The 20,286-nt window shown below is 47.0% G+C and overlaps 1 protein-coding gene across 4 annotated transcripts; it reads left to right on the top strand.

The window, feature by feature from the left end:
• Positions 1-440: 440 nt before the first annotated feature.
• Positions 441-20,077, top strand: LOC112259219 (protein Wiz). Of its 4 annotated transcripts, none has more exons than XM_042327585.1 (17): positions 441-971; positions 1,545-1,742; positions 1,895-2,078; positions 2,412-2,487; positions 2,707-2,855; positions 2,954-4,579; positions 5,950-6,408; positions 6,591-6,953; positions 10,287-10,406; positions 12,282-12,788; positions 12,904-13,347; positions 13,486-13,977; positions 14,112-14,654; positions 14,869-15,083; positions 15,850-16,141; positions 16,234-16,399; positions 16,729-20,077. In XM_042327585.1, the coding sequence occupies exons 2-17, from the start codon at positions 1,617-1,619 to the stop codon at positions 17,102-17,104; spliced, it is 6,138 nt and encodes a 2,045-aa protein (XP_042183519.1). In that variant the 5' UTR covers positions 441-971; positions 1,545-1,616; the 3' UTR covers positions 17,105-20,077. The 4 variants fall into 4 exon arrangements, with proteins under 4 accessions (XP_042183519.1, XP_042183518.1, XP_042183520.1 ...); XM_042327584.1 differs by having other exon boundaries at positions 442-924; positions 6,591-6,965; XM_042327586.1 differs by having other exon boundaries at positions 442-971; positions 2,954-4,267; positions 6,591-6,965.
• The last annotated feature ends 209 nt before the right edge of the window (positions 20,078-20,286 follow it).

The raw sequence follows: 20,286 nt of genomic DNA, 5'->3' as shown, positions 1-20,286 counted from the left end.
TCTGAATAGGTCAGGAAATTATATTGTCAGTTTTGCGTCGGGACCAATCAATCAATTGACAGCTTTTATTGCTTTTTCATTGTGTACACCTGGTCATCTTGGTGAGACACCCGCAGGGAGTTGTACAGCACACCTGGAGCAATTAGGATTAAGTGCCTTGCTCAAGGGCACAGCAACAGATTATTTCACCTTTCGGTGCTGGTATTTGAACCAGCAACCTCCTACTGGACCAACGCTCTAACCCTGCCCCTTTGGGCATAATACACAATTTGATGCAGTTTGTGATGTGAGAAATTCTATAATTCAGTAAATGGGCTGAAAGCTAGGTCTTCATAAATCTACATAGTCATAGGTTTAGTACATAATCTGATTGTTGGTCACAGGCAGCTCAATAGTGTCACCTACTGTAAAAAAAAATGAACAAGACTTTTCACATTTTAGTACACTATTTGTGCTATTGTTCTGTTTATCATGTTGAATCATAAATGCTAAAAAAATACTAGTGTGTAAAATCACACACACACATTTTACCATTGCACTTTTCCAGTGCAATGCAATCAACTTGAACTTGACCGCAGAGGTTGAATTTGAACGTTTGCTCCAAACTATTTTATGCTGTCTATCACTGCATCAAGCTATCCGTGGTCAAGCTATCTGCATTATACCGTATTGTTAGTGTAGTGGCGCATGTAAATTGGAACATGGATTTTAGAGGGATAGCCTGACCTCAGTTCTAAATCGACGTCACTCACGTAGCCGTGGCGTGCCTGCAGGCAAATAACATGGAGTCGAGTGTGTGGTCTCTGCAAGCGGGTTCATGGAAAAAATGTAGCACCGATGTGACAAAAATATAGCAACACACTCTACATGCATTCATGGACTGAGGATATTCGTAGCTTTGTTCCATATAAAGCATGGAGAACGGTGCGTAAACAACTCCTTCCCTCAGACCACAAGCCAGGCCGTTTTCCGTGAGTACTTAATAACGGGCGTTATAACAAACATTTGTGCACATATTTATAGAATGCTTGCTTCATCCATCCACAATGCCCTTGCAGGTAGATATCATTTTTTCCCATCTTGACGTGTTAGCTACTTACATTTGCGTTTATTTTTTAGCTAACAAGCGAGACAGGGCCTGAATAAAAGTATACTTTTGTACGTGGCCATTTGGGAAATCTGTTATATCCTCACAATATCACCAGACATTGTGAAAATGGGTCAGACATTCCCAAAATTGCAGTGAGCTGAACCTGTGACGCCACTGCGCTATGCTTGTTACCATCTCTTGCGTTTACGATTTGTCGAATTCATCAAGGTCTTGGTGTGATATTGTGGCTCACTGACAATGCAGCATTTGAAGCAGAAAGTCAAGTGGCCAACCCAGACCCCCAAATGAGTGGCATGATTTTCCAATGACTTTAAATTGGTTGTTTTGTGTGCATCGGAACACCTTTTCTGGAGTGCTGCTTATCTCTCTGTTATGACAGTATTACGGAAGTGTACCCCTTGTGTGTGTGTGTTGTTTGTGTATATAAAAACAGTGGAAGAGCACACCACACACAATGTAGACTGTAGTGGACAGCAGTGGAACACCATACTGTGCTCTGGGGACCATGGAGCTAGAGGGGGATTCTCTTTCCCCCAGGGATTCCTTCACCTCAGTGAGCAGCTATGGGCCACCACCCTCATTCTCAGCACAGGACACCGTAACCCACAACCTCCTAAATCAGACCTTACAGGTAAAGAGAATCCTATCATGGTCGACCACCACATGCTGAATTTGCTGAAACATTGGCTTTTACATAAGTGAAAATCACAGACTTCAGAATCAATGTCAGTTGCATTCAGAATGCTGTCTCTTGCTGTGAGATTGTGTCAATATCATCAACAGGTTTCAGACGAGCTCATCTTCAGTGGGAGCCCATGGTCCAGTGGTGGCAATGGGGACTTTGAGAGGACCGGAGGCCCCCTATCCCAGGTGGAATCAGGGAGGAGTGCACAGAGGAGCGTCAGGCCCTCAGCCTTTCCCTCCTCCCTGACCTGGGACTCTGACTCTGAGAAAGAGACACTAGACGGTAGCTATCACACTTGTTTATTACTGAGCCTTGTATGAACACAATATGAATCATACTATTTCATTTTTAAGTGTGTCCCGTCTATGTCAGTAGTGCAGTTATGGGCTTTCCTAAATGTGATGCTATCAGTTAAACTTGTTGCTATCACCCTCAGCTATATTTGTTGTCACTTCCAGAATGTTTGAATGTTCCTCCGTCTGCTTGTAGTCAGAACTGTCTTTCTTACTAGGAATAACTACTGTAAATCTTTGCCTGTGAATTTACCTGTGGGTGGCCGACATGTGAAGTGATGTTCCTGTTGTTGTCTGTTTTGTGGGTTGCGCTGTCTGTCAGAGGAGGAGCTACAGCATTTTTCTAACCCTCACGGTCTGGCCGCTCACAGCCCAGGATCCCTCTCCTCTGGACACAGGTGAGATGGAGGAATAGAAGGGCAACCAGCAGGAAGATAGTTATGTGTGATAGGACACGACACCACAAGGCAGACAGACAGTAAGCAGAGCGGTCAAATAAAGTGACAATCGGACACACTAACAGGTTAGGTGGACACATGGTCAGATAGACAGATAGGGACTCATTGCTCTTTCTGACCCACTCATACAACAGTCTCCCTCTGTATAATTTTGTCCAGACCTGACAGTGAGGATGACCAAGCACCTGAACAACTGCCGCACTTACCCACTGAGACAAACCTACTCAGCCCTGTGGAGGAGCAGGACCAAGACAAGCCTAACACACACAGAGAGGAGCCAAAGAAGGCCCAATCCAGTTCAAAAGAATGTAAGCATGATGGGGAGCAAGGGAAAACACTAAATAAAACAGTTTATTTTCTAAATAACTTATTTTCTAATATCCTTTTGTCTCTTGACCATCCACAGTGGTAGATGACAGTGTCTGGGACATATCGGAGAAAGCTGAAGTGTTTCAGTCCAAAGTGACATCAAAGGAGGGGTGCAAAATTGAGGAGGAGGGAGAGGAAAAGGACCTGACAGGGAAGGACAAGGAGCCTGAGCGGGATGTGTACACCTTTCCTGGGGACTCAGACACAGAGAGCCCCCCACCAGCACCCTGGGCACACTGCACCTTCATCCAGCGTCGGAAGAAGAAGAGGGCCCTGCTCAGGCCCTTCTCTGGCCAGGGCTCCTGGGAACGCACATCAACAGGAGCTGATAAGAAGGCAAGGGGTGCTTCCTCAAGAGCAAAGAGCTTGGTGCCAGTGAAGGTGAGTGGAGGGGCCTATGACTTTAAGGAGGACTTGGAAAAGGCAACAGAGGAACTGGAGAAGGTAGAAGAGAAAAAGGGTGGTGAAGAAGAAGAAGGAGGAGAGGGAGAGCTTAGTGAAGAGATTTTCACCTGTGTGGAATGTAGCATTTACTTCAAGAAGCAGGTCTACCTGCAGGATCACATGCAAGAGCACAGTCATAGCAGGCCGGGGACTGGCAGGAGGGAGCGCGGAGTGAAGGGCGCACGATTTCGGTGCGTGGAGTGTGGATGGAACCTGTCAAACAGGCTGGCTATGGCGGACCACAAGAGACGACACCAGGAGTCTCGTCAAAAGATCCTGGAGGAGATTGGGAAGCTGAGTGACAGTGGGAAAGGAGAGACTACGCAAGGTGAACCGAGCAAGGTGACCAAACCTGCAAGCCCAGTCCTAGAACCATTTGTAGCTCTAGTCACGACTCCAGCTCCAGCTCCAGCTCCATTCACAGAGCCAGATCCAGTTCCAGTCCGGACCCCAGTCAAAGCTCGAGCCAAAACTCCAGTCAAAGCAAAGGTCAAAGGCCCAGCCAATCGTCGCTATCTCTGCCTCAAGTGTGACTTCAGTACACGCACCTCACAGGCATTGGCCAACCACGCCAAGACCCACAACAGAAAACCTACTGGTCTGCAGCGAGCCTCTCCGCGCTTTCAGCCAAAGCTCACTCCTATGGAGCCGCCTGTGTCACCTGGATCTGCCTCTGGCCTGACCTCCATCTCTCTCACTTGTGATCAGTGTGCCTTCCAGGCCTCCAGTCAAACTGCCCTGAAGGAGCACCAACACGTGGGTCACCCCGCGCAGACCTCCATCTGTGGGGAAGGGCCTGAAGAGATGAACCGTCCAGGGTCCAGAATTGATGCTTCCTCTCCACCATGTTCTGATACGCTTTCTAAGCCTGTCTCTCCACCAGAGGGCCAAAGCCAATCAAAGGCCAGTAAGTCTTCTTCTTCTATTTGGATCTCTGCTATGGAGGACAGTGACACACTGCCCCAACCATCAAACACTGCTACAGCTCCCCAGCGTAGAGAGTTAGCTTTTAAGACCATCGGGAACAAGAGGGCAAATCGGAGAGGGAAGGTGGGGACAGAACTCCTCTGGCCAAATCCCAGACTGGACAGTGGGCCACCTGAGACCGATGATGCACAAAGCCAGGGCCAGAGCCCTGACCTGGCAACTGATATGAACCAAAAAGAGACTGAATCACTTGTTGGATCCAAACCGCTCACCAGGGCTCGATCCCTCCGAGGTGAGACTAAGCTGCAGAACCTATCCCCTCAAGCCTTCTCGAATACAAATGAAAGAAGCCAATACCTTAGACTTTCTTTAGAGTCTCACCTATTGCACTGCTCTCATGCTAATTCTAAAACAAACCTTTCACCATTAATGGTCTGATATACTAGAGCAGTGATTCCCAACTCCAGTCCTTGTGTACCCCCAACAGTACACTTTTTTTTGTTGTAGCCCCGAACAAAAAACACCTTATAAGGGCCTGATGATTAGTTGACATGTTGAATCAAGTGTGCTTGTCTGGGGCTCCAATACTGTTTGGGGTACTTGTGGACTGGAGTTGGGAACCACTGCACTAGAGAATGGCCACACTATATGTATATGCATACATATACATATTCTACTGTCCAGAATATTTTGGACTCCTGAGGCTACTCCGAATTCCAATTCAATATTTTCTCTTTTTATTTTCATCTTGGACATGCACAATTAGGTAATCTGTGACATTTGTCCTTCGATATTTAAATTATATTCACCTAGAATGCATAACTTGTGCTTCATGCATGTGTACTTTTGGACAGTGTTATCAAATAACATCACAAGCCTGCAGATCAGTCACTGGGTTGGCTGTAACTGAAAATGCCCAGCAGTCCCTGCCTGGCCCATAACTGAACCTGGGTTTCCCGTTGCTTCCCCTCCATGCCCTGTGGAGGTGCCTGCCCCGGCCATGCAGCTGAAACTAATTTTCTTAGCCAGCCTGCGGGGGGCAGCAGAGTGCCTGGGGCTGACTGAGGGCCAGCAGGCCCAGCTAAGACACACGCTGTCCCCTGTCCTCAATGAGCCCAACCGCTTTGACCCCCAAACTCTTCTCTCTTACCTTGGCCATTGGGAGGGAGGCAAGGCGATGGGTGAGTGACAGGCTGAGTTGTGAAGTAGCCACCTGGCATGCAGTGATGCATGGCTCCCCTCACCAAATACAATTTAGTCAGCCTTATCTTCCTTGCGTTCTCCCCTAATCAATATAAAGGCTCAGTTGCTAGGTGAGTAGATGTCTGTTTCTAATTTCACCTCATTGCATCTTATCACTGTGTTCTTCATGTTGCGTCTGTTTGAATGGCCTCTGTAGTGTTTGTTCCATCGCTGTCCTGAAGTGTCTCTGTATATGATGCCTATTCTTGTTGTGCCACTATAGCACGTAGTAAATTGATGTGATATAAAGTTATCTCATCTGCTGTTGAAGATTGATTGAGGCAGTTACTGACACAGCAAAAATCCAGCGGCACATTGGCTCTCCAGGACTGGGATTGAACACTTCTCACTTATAATAATGTGTACTAAATGGCTGTCTCAGCTCAGTCTCATACTATATCCCTTTCCTTCCTGTGCTAGATGACTCCTCTCTAAAACAACAGAGCCTCACAGCCTCATGCTCTACAGAAAGGAAGCCCGTGAAGGAAGAGGAAGTGGACGGGGAGCCAAAGGTTGCTTTTGAAAAGAAGAGTAACAAGGTTTTTTCTGATGAAAATGACGATGATGATGACAACGATGATGAGGACAACGATGATCATGACGAAGAAGAGGAAGTGGAAAATATCCGGCGTTTCCTAGCGGAGGGCATATCAGATGAGGATTATGAGGAGATTGATGAGGAGACGGGGACCCTGAAGAGCGTGGAGAGGAAATGCCCCTACTGCCCTGATCGCTTCCACAACGGCATCGGGCTAGCCAATCACGTCAGGGGCCACCTCAACCGAGTGGGCGTCAGCTACAATGTGCGCCACTTCATATCCCCTGAGGAGGTCAATGCCATTGAGAAGAAGTTCTCCTACCAGAAGAAGAAGAAAAAGGGTATCTGGAATCTTTGTTATTACATTGTTAGGACCTTGTCTGGTGTATGATGCGGTATATTTGTAATAAACTATAATGTAACAAATGAACAAAGTCAAGTATCAGTCAGGGTAGAGGATGTGTACAACTTCCAAGTCAGTCTGTAAACTGCTAACGTTTTATATGCCCTTCTCTCTCTCCAGTTGCCAACTTTGACCCGGATACGTTCAGTGTGATGCGCTGTGAGTTCTGCAATGCTGGCTTTGACACCCGGGCTGGCCTGTCCAGCCATGCCAGGGCGCACCTGCGGGACTTTGGGATTACTAACTGGGAGGTGACTGTCTCGCCCATCCATATCCTCCGGGAGCTCTTCTCCAGCCGCCCAGACCTGGTCCTCCCCACAGCCCCCCCACGCAGCCCAGCCTCAGACGAGGAGGAGGAAGACCTGGAGACGGAGGAGGAAGAACCAGGGGGAGGGGAGGGGAGTGAAGAGGCAACAGGTGCTACAGTCTCCATCCTACTGCCATCGTCGCCTTCTCAGCCTTGGGAGAAAGACCACAGCGTTGGTGAGCCTGAAGGTGTGTGTGTACCTGGTGTGTGTACTGTAGGATGCCATTTTGAGCTGTGGTTTATGAATACAACACACTGTGGGCTGACTGTGTTATAGGTTGTTGGTAGATTACATGATGGTTGATCAGCGTGAATAAGACTTCCAAAGAAATGTCTGTGTTGAATGTGGTAACTCCATGGTAACTACAGTGGCAATGCAATGCACAAGGGATATTGAATGATGAAAACGATTCTGTGCAATAGTTTTGCAACTATTTTGTATTATGGAACTACTCTCCTGATGTGGGACTTTGCCTGTTGGTGTTGTAATATCAGTCCCTAGTTGTGAGACTTGTGTGATGTAGCAGATTTCAAGTCTATGATGAACTGCAGTATTTGGGACAAAGTGTTACTGTAAATCAAGCATATTAGAGGGAGAGACTCAGATGCCCATGGTTGATGTGGTGCTCAGTGCGTTTGTCCCAGCCTCTGCTCGATTGGTCACGCCTTAGTTTAGCGGTGCATGTGTATGGGGGCAAAATGGCTGCTTCCACCTCCCTGCAGACACAAACAATAGCGGAAAAACTGTCTGGCTTTAGCTGCTGGGAGTCCGATGCACCACAGCTACTGACCGGTGAGTACCACGCACCGTAAAGCCCGTGCCCTTTAAACATTAATCGGCTTCATTGTTACACGTCGCGTCGTAGCCCGTAATGTTTGCTATACGTTAAAATTGTCTCTAGACACATTAGCCGTCAAAAAATCAAATCATATGAGACCATTTAAAATCACTGTCGCGCACTAAAGGTGAGATAGACAAAGTCAAGGCATTGGCTAGAAATGTGTCATTCTTGTCATTGTTCGAGTTGCTTGTATCACTGTAGCTACGCGCGCAGGAATGTGTTTTGCGACATTTGATGCGGACTGTCATTTTCTGTGTGATATATTTCGTGCGTCTCGGATGACGTTCACTATTTCCAATACTGCAGGATTTCTAAAATTACCTACAGTTCCCAAATCCTCGCCATTTTACTTTCCTTTGATTTCTTGAATGTGGTCGCTCTGGTGTCATTCTTTATGAATGCATTGCCTCATGCTTATAATACAGGAATAACGGACTACAAATCTGTAATCGTATCAAAACTTATTTAGATTTTAAAATACGTTTAAGTGTCACTTTATTAAGTGTCAGGTTATCTGATGTTACTGTAGGCCTGCTACTGCTATATAATGAAAACTAAAGTCCGGATTTTGTAACTTTGTTACTTTTAATAGTTTTATCAAACCATGGTATCAATTTGCTGCAGTGATCACATTTTTGATGCTGCAAATAAAGCGAGAAAAATACAAGGTGTCATTCGCTCTGCGAGCACCCTGAGACGAGATCAACTGACAAGCGCAGAGCCGCCCACCAGACAAAAAGCATTGTCTACTCACGTCGCTTATGATTTACCGTTTTGTCGCAGAAAATGGTAGTTTTGTCCCAGAAATACACCATCGCAATGAAAGGCATGTGTCTGTTACGAAATGTACAACAGCAGGAAAACGAACAGTGTTTTGCCATTACCACAGGTCTACACACTTGAAGAAGTGATTTATTAGACAGACTACGTCTGAAGCGCCAATAGAGCGCTGCAAATTGCAGTTATTTTAATGAATATCGTATTATTATTATTATTATTAGCTACTCCATTGTAAAGATTTGATGTATTTTTTTGTTATTCATACAGAAACATAATTCATTGTATTATTTAAAAACTATTTAATTTGCTGATTTGGTTATTACAGCCACACCCATTGCTGACAGGTGTATAAAACCGAGCACACAGCCATGCAATCCCCCTACAAACATTGGCATTAGAATGGCCTTACTGAAGAGCGCAGTGACTTTCAATGTGGCACCGTCATAGGATGCCACCTTTCCAACAAGTCAGTTCGTCAAATTTCTGCCCTGCTAGAGCTGCCCCGGTCAACTGTAAGTGCTGTTATTGTGAAGTGGACACGTCTAGGAGCAACAACAGCTCAGCCGCGAAGTGGTAGGCCACACAAGCTCACAGAAATGGGCTGCCAAATGCTGAAGCGTGTAGCGCATAAAACATGTCTGTCCTCGGTTGCAACTCTCACTACCAAGTTCCATACTGCCGATGGAAGCAATGTCAGCATAATAACTGTTCGTCGGGAGCTTCATGAAATGGGTTTCCATGGCCCAACACACAAGCCTAAGATCACAATGTATAATGTCAATCATTGGCTGGAGTGATGTAAAGTTCGCCGCCATTGGACTCGGGAGCAGCGGAAACGCGTTCTCTGGAGTGATGAAACACGCTTCACCATCTGGCAGTCCGACGAACCAATCTGGGTTTGGCGGATGCCAGGAGAACGCTACCTGCCCCAGTGCATAGTGCCAACTGTACAGTTTGGTGGAGGAGGAATAATGGTCTGGGGCTGTTTTTCATGGTTCGTGCTAGGCCCTTTAGTTCCAGTAAAGGTAAATCTTAACGCTACACCATACAATGACATTCTAGACGATTCTGTGCTTCCAACTTTGTGGCAACAGTTTGGGTAAGGCCCTTTCCTGTTTCAGCATGACAATTTCACCTTTATTTACTCCCATGCACAAAGCGAGGTCCATACAGAAATGGTTTGTCGAGATCGGTGGCGGAAGAACTTGACTTGCCTGCTCAGAGCCCTGACCTCAACTCCATCGAGTGTAACCGATGTGAAATTGGCTAGCTAGTTAGCTGGGTGCACGCTAATAGCGTTTCAATCGGTGATGTCACTCGCTCTGAAACCTTGAAGTAGTTGTTCCCCTTGCTCTGCAAGGGCCGCGGCTTTTGTGGAATAATGGGTAACGGTGCTTCGTGGGTGCCAGTTGTTGATGTGTGCAGAGGGTCCCTGGTTCGAGCCTAGGTAGGGGCGAGGAGAGGGACGGAAGCTATACTGTTACACGAGCACCTTTGGGATGAATTGGAACACCGACTGTGAGCCAGGCCTAATTGCCCAACATCAGTGCCCGACCTCACGAATGCTCTTGTGGCTCAATGTAAGCAAGTCCCCGCAGCAATGTTCCAACATCTCGTGGAAACCTTCCCAGAAAAGTGGAGGCTGTTATAGCTGTAAAGGGGGAACCATCTCCATATTAATGCCCATGATTTTGGAATGAGATGTTCGATGAGCAGGTGTCCACATACTTTTGGTCATGTTGTGTATTTTCATGCATTACCAGTTACCAAAATGAATACTTATGTAATTTTCCTGGTGACATTAGGCTCCGTGTTTAATTCACATCCTCCCAGGTTAATGACTCTTTAATGAATGACTCATTCATTTGGTTGTGTAATGTGTTTCAGTCGGGGAGGAGGAAGAGCAGATGCCAGCACTGGACAGCTTGACCTCCAGCCCAGGGAGGAAGGGTCTGTTTTCCCTGGACCCAGAGAGCCCCTCCCCGAGGGATGAAGCTGACATCAAAGGTGAGACTGAACAACATGGGGCAAGATGAGATGAGACATAAAGGTCCTCTGGGATCTGGAGGCTTTGTTAGGTGGTAGATAGATGTGGCTGAGGTTACCACAGCCCCTAGCTAAGAATTCTCAACTCCACGATATGTACATCACGTCACAATGGAGTTGAGTGGCAATTCGTTTTGTCGGCGTGTACCTACATCGAGTCGATATCAGACAATAAAAATTGCCATTCTTTAATGCGTACCTTGTACCTATGTTTGTCCTTTGTAAAGGCAATATTTTATTTGGGTGCTGAATTCCGTAGTTTATGATTAAAACTTAATTCTATATCCTTATTCGGACAGGATTCATTTTATTGGGGGAGGTTGGGTAATGTAATTATGTGCACGAACACAAAACACAATTTCTGTCATTTTAGTCCCGTCCGAATTTGCCATGCCAGTCAGTTTTACCTGGCAGGAGAGTAACAATTCCAGCCAGAATAACCTAATGTTTTTTGGCAAACTCCAAGTTCCTCTGATAATGCTAGTCCTGTGCGTAACGACGTCCCTGTGTTTTTCGAGACATTACAAGAGTTTGACAGGTGCTGCGCACAGTTTGAGCAAGGAAACAAGAACTGATTTGCTAAATTGATGCTTAAACAAAGTGCTACGCATATATTTTATATGAATGGCTTAAATTGATTTCACAGTGAATACTTTTGTTTATAGGCTGCGTTTTGTGCCAATGAATTGAAAGTTGAACATCACCAAATGTGTCAGTTTAATTAAATGTGCAATAAAAAAATATTGTGCCTAGGCTTATTTAATTCAACTGTGGCTGTTGATGAAGGCAATAGATTGCAATCAAGGTTTCCCCGATTCCCCTCTGAGCTAAACTTTTTTGGAATTGGCAAGTTCACTTTCTCATCCATAATTGCATCTCAAGTGCAAGAGCACTGTTCAACAGCTCACATCAGCAGGATGGGAGGCCTTGTCATTAGGACAGTCTACCGTCGATTCCTAAAATAATGATTATGATCACACTTCTGCAATTTAAATGTTTTGGGGACACCTTCACATTTGGCCGCCAAGCATAAGTTATCAGTGTGGCCTTTATCGTCTAGACATGGTGTTCACACATCTTCACGCTTAGAATAAAACCCTCCCGGCTTCCGTCATAAGAGTCAATTGAATGAAAACTAATGAAGAATTAAAGGCGGCAGTTTGTAAAAACTTATACCGTGCGAATTGTCCTCTGGAATAATTCAAATGCCGGTGTATTAATGACATAACCAGCGTCTGTGCTAATACTAGTCCCGTCTGAATAGGGATATAATGTGACCTTCGTCAAATTGTGCTGCATAATTCACTGGTTTCCAATGGAGTATGAAGTTAGTGACTTCATGCACTGCCACTCGATACTTAAAAAATATATAATTTTAATTAACACTTACTGTGTACCTGTGCTTGTCCAGATTGTCATACAGCTGTCAGAGGGAGTTGTATCCGTAGTTTTTGATGAAAATTGCATTCTATGCATCTCCTGCCAAAACAAAAATAACCGCCCTTTAATGACGGGGCTGTTCCTTCTTCATTAGCAAACAACGGTGTTAGGTCACTTAAAATGCTGTTTGTATCAAAAACTACAGAATGCAGCAAACTCATTGCCACTCAACTCCATTGTATCATGGAGTTGAGAATTCTCAGCTACACAGCCTCCTGCTCTTTTTGTCACCGTCCGTTAATTGAAGTGCTATAAATGATGTAATAATACATACACCAGTGCTGAACTATGACTGAAATAAATGTGCAAAGGGACATTTTTCCATATTCTGTGTATTTTGCTGTGTGCTGGTCAGATGCATCTCTTCCCCTCTCAATGTTGTCCTCTCTATTGTAGTGTCCAACCTGTTAAAGTGTGAGGTGTGCAGTGCCCCCTTCGAGACGAGGCGGGGCCTATCTAGTCACGCCCGTTCCCACCTGCGCCAGCTGGGCATCGGCATGTCGGAGAGTAGCGGGGCACCCATCGACCTCCTCTACCAGATCACCAAGGAGCGTGGTCTGGATGGGCACTTCCCCCCTCCCCTCCCCCGCCCCCCCGTCGCCAAGAAGCCCCTTCACGTCCTGCCAGCCCCACGGATAGAAGAGAGATATCAAGACACCGACATGGACGAGAAACCCATCCCTCTCTCCATCCCCTCCCCTGTGGCCTCCCCTCCCCCCTCACTCATCAGGGCCTGCTCCCCTTCTCCTGTGGTGAGGAAGGCCCCCATCTCCTCCCTGCTGCCTGTGTCCTCCCCCCTGCGCTGTCTGGACCATAAGCCTGGAGGGGTGAAGAGCACCACCTCTAACCTCTCTGCCAAACCTTTCTGGGCTCCACAGGAGACTGATGCCCCACTCAACCTCAGTAAGTGTGTCAGTGCCCTCTCTCTGGTCCTTCAACCCCAACTGATTAATGCGGAGGTTGTAAAGGTGTCTGAAGTAAAACATTTCCTCACACCCCCTTTTCCTCATCTGTGCAGCATTGGAGGTAGACCCCAACAAGGACATAGTGTGCCAGCTGTGTGGCGCCTGGTTCGAGACGCGAAAGGGCCTGTCCAGCCATGCCCGAGCCCACCTGCGTCACTTTGGGGTGGAGTACTCGGAGTCCAAAGGTTCCCCCATAGACCTCCTCAACCAGCTCATTCACACTGATGACTTCAAGCACAGAGCCAGCGCCCTGCAGCCTGAGGGGCCCCAGGGGCTCAGGGGCCTCACAGCCAGCCTCTCCTCCCCCAAACGCTCCCTCCTCACCACCTCCTCCACACCTCTCCTCTACAAGGTCACTACGATGGGGGGCGGATCTGGGTCCAAAGCTACCTCTTCCTCAGCTTCCTCAATGTTTGGCCCGCCCTCCAAACGTCCCAAGTCCTCCAAATTACAGGTCTTCCGTTTGAGTGGCGGGGAACTCACGCCCATCCCCCACAGTGAGTGTCTGTCATATGATGGAAACTAAACTCATTCTCCATTCAATGCAATACAGCATCAGTGACTTGTTGAGGTACAGTTTCTTGAGGTGCTTATTTTAAGTTGATCTTCATCTCTACTCTCCATCTCTCCTGCAGGTGAACCAGTGAAGGAGATCGGCTGTGAGTTCTGTGGGGAGTACTTTGAAAACCGTAAAGGTCTCTCCAGTCACGCGCGTTCCCACCTGCGCCAGATGGGCATCACAGAGTGGACAGTCAACGGTTCCCCCATAGACACCCTGCGAGAGCTGATCACACGTCGAGGTCTACCATGCGCCCTGCCCCTCAAGCCCCTAAAATCTCCCCCCCCATCCCCCGGACCCCCTCGCTCCCCCTTGTCCTCCCCTGCCTCTCCCAGCCTCCTGAGTCGCCTCCCTTTTGCCTTCGCCCACCCACCCAGCCACCAGTCCACAGTGCGTAAGATGGGCTCAGCTCCACCGGCCTCCCCTAGCCTGATAGTCAAGCTGAAGCCTGAGCCTATGCAGCTGGAAGTCACCATGCCAGGAGCGGTGGGGGGAGCAGCGGGATACTCCTCTGAGCCACTGAATTGCAGCTGGAGCAGCTCTGACAATATGCTCCCTCTTAACTTGGGTGAGTCCAAGTTGAAAGACCATCTTGTAATTATTTAGGTAATATCCATACTGAAGTGATGCCTTGTTTTTATTCTCTACTGTCTCTTTTTCTATCTCTCTGTCTCCTCCCCCCTCCCTTTGTTCCTCCCACAGTCACAGCCCATGAAGTAGAGCCCACTCGGGACATCCGCTGTGAGTTCTGTGGGGAGTACTTTGAGAACCGTAAAGGTCTCTCCAGCCACGCCCGTTCCCACCTGCGCCAGATGGGCATCACAGAGTGGACAGTCAACGGCTCCCCCATAGACACCCTGAGAGAACTCATGCACAAGAATGGGGGCACCTCGTCCCCAGCCCCGGGGCTGAAGAAGGAGACCAGCCAGGGGTCCAGCCCCACCTGGGAAGGCCTGGTGGGGGGCCTGGGTTACCAGTCGCCCAAGTTCTCCCGCAAATCCCCCCTCAACCTGCTGCACTCTGGCTCCCGGCTTCATAAGCACGGCCTGGGGGCGGTGGGCCTCTCCTCCACCCCTCCCGCCGGGAAGTTTTTTGCGGTGTCCCTGCTGGGTAAGAGACCCCTGACGGAGGAGGGCCGTCCAGTTGAGAGGTCACCATCCCACCCCCAGTCCTTTTCGCCACTGCCACATGACCTCTCCATCAAAGGGAAGTCCTCTCCAGACAAGAATGCGGGAGGGCACCTGGGTAAGCCATGACCTTACTAAAGATCCTCAGAAGAGTTGCAGTCATCCTTTAACTTGCTGACTGTCTTTTAGTACAGACTCATTGCATTTAGCAGCGAATGACACATATGTTCTGTTATATACATTTAATTTTATGAAACATGAATCAGTCTCTAACTTAAGCCCGGCTCTGACTGACAACACCACTCCTTTGTCTTCTCTCACCCCTTCCCCAGATGCCAGCTGTGAGCTGTGTGGGTTCTACTTTGAGAACCGCAAGGCGCTGGCTAGCCATGCGCGGGCCCACCTGCGGCAGTTTGGCGTGACAGAGTGGTGTGTGAACGGTTCGCCCATCGAGACGCTGAGTGCCTGGATGCGCAGCCGGCCCCACAAGGTGGTGGAGATGCACCGCAGTTACATGCAAGGCTCCAACCGCTCCACCTCCAAGAAGGTCAGGGAGGAATTGATTTATTTAGTAGTTTATCTAATGGTGATAGATGATAGTAAAAGGAAAAAGTTATATTTTTCCAATGTCCATGCGAAGGCAGCAATTATTTCTATTGACTTAGAGTGAACCGTGTGACATCGTGCACACAATGCACAATCAAGCTGCAATGTTGCTAAGTCGTTTTTTATTAGTGCCGACCCCGTCCATTTTAGTTGTGGGTTTCGGACCACTATGAGGCCGGTCGGCACACTGTTAGGGCTGTTTAGAGCATTAACATGTCAACCCATATCATTAAAGGTCAGGTGAATTGTTTACCATAATGCTTTAGCTCTCTCAAACTAACAACACCTGCCAGGAGATGCGCTTTTAAAGGTTAAAAGATGGAATTGGCCTCAGCCACCACCAGACATTTTGTGATTTAAATGCCTCACTCAGATCTGCTATCATGTAGCTCCAACACAAAGATTATCATAATCATAATATTTCCCCTGTGGGAGACACAACAGGTTTAGGTATTGACTTAATAGTTGCTATAGTAACCAGAGAACTGGGTGACATAGATCCTTCATCTTCAGATGAATTATGTTCTAGAAAATAGACTTGTCCGTCCCTCCTGAATTAGCATTGTGTATTTGCTTCACTGTTACTCCCTCTGTGATGAGTTGACACACATAAAGACTAGAAGATTACTCTGTCATGTCCTTCTATTAGAGTACATTGAGACAGCTATTTTAATGAGAAGCACTCATCCCTCTCCTTTATGTTGCAGAAAAGCAGCCTGTCTCTCTCCCCATCATCCGACTCTGACCTCCTCCCCCCCATGCCCTCCCAGAAGCATTCCTCCTCCTCCCAGTGGGCTGCTTTGGGGCTGGCCCAGGCCAGACGTGTAGGCCGGGAGCTCACCCTGGCATCACCCCGGGCAGCAGAGGGTGATGCAGGTCTCACTCCCCCCTCCAGACCCAGCCACAGCAGTCACAGTCCCAGCCCCACCCGACTCTCCAACACCCTCCCTCCCCACACACAGGTGGCCCGCAGCGAGCTCAACGTGCGCCTGCCCAGAGGTGAGTGTGACACACAAACACACACAACTATTCGCCATACACACCTACCTGTCCATCTCATGCTCAGCCTGGTGTTCTCTCCTCATGTCCAGGCTTTGAGCGGCGACCTCTTAAACACCCCTCCCACTCAGAGGGAGGAGATAGGGACAGTGGCACCCCCAAGCCCCCTCGCACCGGCACCATTCCTGCCCTGGTGCCCAAACCCCCTTCCACCCCCCTGGTCAAAGTGGTGGGAAAGATCTACTCCCTCAGGTGCCGGTGAGTTTCTCTGGGGAACTGCAGTACTGAACCCGTCGGCTAATCTCAAAGTATGCCATATTCCCAATATAGTGCACTTCTTTATAGCCCTGGTCAGAAGTTATGCTCTATTTTGGGAATAGGGAGGCACGTGAGATTTGGAAATTGTGTGAATGAGTGCTTTTAGTCTGTCGGCCCAGGAGCCATAAAAAAACATTCACGATAATTATAATCTGTTGATTTATTAAAGCAACATTTAAAAAATTATCCATGTACCGTTCCTGTCTACCTCCTGTGGTTGTATGATGACTCTGTGTGAGTACAGTGTCCTCTCTGCCTCTCTCTGCCAGGTTCTGTGAGGTGGAGTTCCAGGGTCCTCTCTCTGTGCAGGAGGACTGGATCCGCCACCTACAGCAGCACATTCTCAACCTCAACTACAACAAGCCTGCTCCCTCTGCCACGGACCCCCCAGTCCAAGACCACAACCCAACCCCAACCTCAACCTCAGTCCCAGCCACTACCTCCAGCTTCACCACAACTCCTGCTCCCACCTCAACCCTACCCTCCATCCACACCCACACCACAGCTCCTACTGTTCCCCCTCCTTGCAGCCCCTCTCCTCCACCAATGGCTGAGTCTGCTCCAATTGTCACTGCCACTCCAATGGCAACAGCCTCAGCAGAGTCCACCCTCACCCCGATCCTGATCCCCACCCTGTCCTTGTAACCCCCAGGTCCATAACAATCCACACATTCTTCTAACCATCTTGTTCTGCCACGTCTTTGCCATGCCTTTTTTCCATCCACTTGTTCCTTCGGCCTCAACACTGGGGACCTGTTGTTGAAGTGTTTTGAAGAGAAGCTTTCCACCAATGAGCTCTCTCAACCCCCAGCCTCTCCTAGTAAGCTCTGCAGATGGTTACAAAGCCCCATTGCCATGGGAACCCAAGCTCTCCTGACCAGAGTGGGTGATTGCAACTGTCTAGGGCTTCGGGGTCTGCTGTTTCTTCTTTGTTTGAGCTGAATGTTCAGTTTGTAACGTGGACAGTTACACTTCCTGCCGCTCAGTGGTTAACCGAGAGGTTAACTTAAACCATATTGAACTTTGACTTATCTCCTTGCTCTAAACAGTGCTTTATAAAGACCTGAGAGGCTCCGCCCATTTATATTTGAAGCACTTAATTAAGAGGAGCACACTCATGGCTCCTGCTTTACTCACCTCAACAACATTTTAAAAGGAGTTTAAATAATGTTTTTGTATTCATGCTTAGTCTATGGTACAGACTTAAAAAGCCCATTTACACATTCTTTTGATAAGGCAATTTTAACGTAGACAATGACACAGAGCACTTACATAAGTGCCCCATTGATTAGGGCAGTGATGATGAGGAAAAGGCCCCTTTGAGAGAAAAGGAAGGACCCTGTAGAGGATGCAGCACCTTGAAGGGACGTCCCATTCACCTTAGAGTTAGGCTGACTGGTGCAGTCACACAGTAACTCTTAATGTTTTCTGAATGTAGTTAAAGGGATAGTTCACCCAAATTACATATTGGTTTCCTTACCCTGCAAGCAGTCTATGGACAAGGTATCACAGCAATCCATGCGGTGGTTTAGATTCATTGGCACCGTTTCCAAATGTTGTGGCACAAATCCCATTTAAGTCATGGGTATAAGATATTAGCATTTTTCAAACATCGTGCCCAAATCATTCGAAAGTGTCTACAATTGATTGTAAAGCACAACAAAGTCACTTATAGATGATTGCTGATATCAGTCCCATGGGATTTGTGCCACAAATGCTAAAACATTATCATTTGAAAACAGTGCCAGGGAAACTAAACCAAAGCATGGATTGCTGTCATACCTTATCTATAGACTGTTTACAGGGTAAGGAAACCAATGTGTCATTTGGGTGAACTATCCCTTTTAATGCACTTATTATTTGAGATGACTGTGTCATTTTAAATTAGACTGGTCATTTTGTTATTCCATAGTTTGATGTCCCCAACACTGTTTAGCTAACGGCATTTAAGCTCTTGATGAAACTTTAGATGAAAGGGTCCATAGAAGTATTGACGGTCACTATTTCAAGTTTCAATGCGGACACACATACAAATGTTGCCATTTCTTTCTTGCCTTGTCAATGAAACCCAAAACCTTGGTTGTTATTTATTACACATTTGAATGTGGTGAACTAGGTTGTTTTTAGGCTCAATTAGAACATTGGAATGTTTGAAATTAGGCCAGTGACACTTTTATCTAAGTGCATAAGCTATGTGTGTTTGTTAGTTTGTGTGTGTGTTTTTTTTGCACAAGAGGTGCATGTGTATGTCTTTCTATGACTTAAATGCTAGACAGAGGTCAACAGTAGCTAACACACAGGACCTCTCCGTAGCTAAAATCTAGCTAATCATGGGATCTGGTCTATTTTTTAGTCTGATCAGGACTGCATCTGCCATTCTCCTAAGGATGTGCCAAAGAGTGTGTTTACTCCCTGGTCTCGCCTCTGTAAGCTGTTTACATGGGACCTGTTCATAGGGAGGAGCTCTGCACAGCTACGGAGCAACCAAGGCTCCTGTTTGGACGAGGGACATGTATCGGTGTACATCTGGATCCAGTGACTCCCAGTATGTGAACCACAGAGTTGACTGACTGTTGCAGTGACATACATAAGCGGCCTTGGCTTCATGGAACTGTTACACTACTGCATTATTGCACCCAGTACACGGACGCCCACAGAGGTTGCTATCTGTCAGAGCTCTGTGAAGTATTGGTGCCCTTAAATCCAGACGCATTACGTATGGCCTCTGGTGGAACAGCTTCTAAACTGGGGCAACGCTGTCACTCCAGCGTGTCTTCACATTGCTTCAGGTAAGTGTTTATATCGCCTGCAAAGTGACGCAATAACTGAAGAGTCCATACGGAAATGAACTTTTCAAGTTTGTTCCAGCATTAAACTATGTCGAAAACATGACTGTTTGACCCTAACAATCCCCCATACCTTTAATGGAATATAGATACGTATATATAACTACATGTACTTATGAAGCTGTTGATGCTATTAGAGCTATTAACAGTTCTATTAACAGCTAGTTACAAAACAAATGGATCTTGATTCCTTTTATCGTGATTTAGTTTCAACCTTCTATGACATGTCTTTTTATTGCTCTGTGCATTTGTGTATTTGCAGTCCAGGAGGTGAAACCTTGATGAGTATATTTTATTTTCTTTGTTAGCTAGTTTCTCCAAGCTGAACATTGGTGCTCATGAGAATGGGATGGGGAGTGACTGAAGACAGGAGAAAATGAGTGATTGTTGTGTCCTAAGATCAGAGGACTCTAAATACTTCAGTCTTTAAAGGGGACCACTTTTGCACGTTCAGATTTTTCTCCACCAGTGTGTGTTCACATCGTGATAGGGTTAGCCTCTGGCAGGTTTGTGACTGTGTTACCGTGTAAGATGAGTTTCCGCTGGTGTTACAACTAAGTCCCCTTTAAGATTGCCTGTGTGTACCCCTCAGCTGGTATGACTGGCTGCAGAGGGTTGGTGTGTGTGTGAATGAGTGTGTGAGTGCCTGTGGAGAGCTAAGACCATGATCTGATGATGATAATACAAATATTAAAGAATTGTACTGTACACAAAGGGTTGAGGTTCATGTGAATCAGCTCCTGAACAAACATTAAATGTGATTTCAAACTCAGCCACTTTTGAATTGAGTCTTCTTAAATGCTTGATCATGTTAATTTAATGTCTGTCCTACAGAAATGCTTTAAAGGGAATGAATGTTGGATAACACTTTACTAACATGTATTGGGCCAGCAGGAGGAGCTAGAAGACAGGTTCTGTACTCCATAGTCATCCTGGAGAGGCTCTCTATGTTGAATATCAAGAAGTTGCTTTTACAATACA

The sequence above is a fragment of the Oncorhynchus tshawytscha genome, linkage group LG09 (genome assembly GCF_018296145.1).
Source record: "Oncorhynchus tshawytscha isolate Ot180627B linkage group LG09, Otsh_v2.0, whole genome shotgun sequence".
In the NCBI taxonomy this organism is placed as follows: Eukaryota; Metazoa; Chordata; class Actinopteri; order Salmoniformes; family Salmonidae; genus Oncorhynchus; species Oncorhynchus tshawytscha.
Note: the sequence above shows the minus strand (reverse complement) of the source record. Positions and strands in the feature narration are given on the sequence as shown.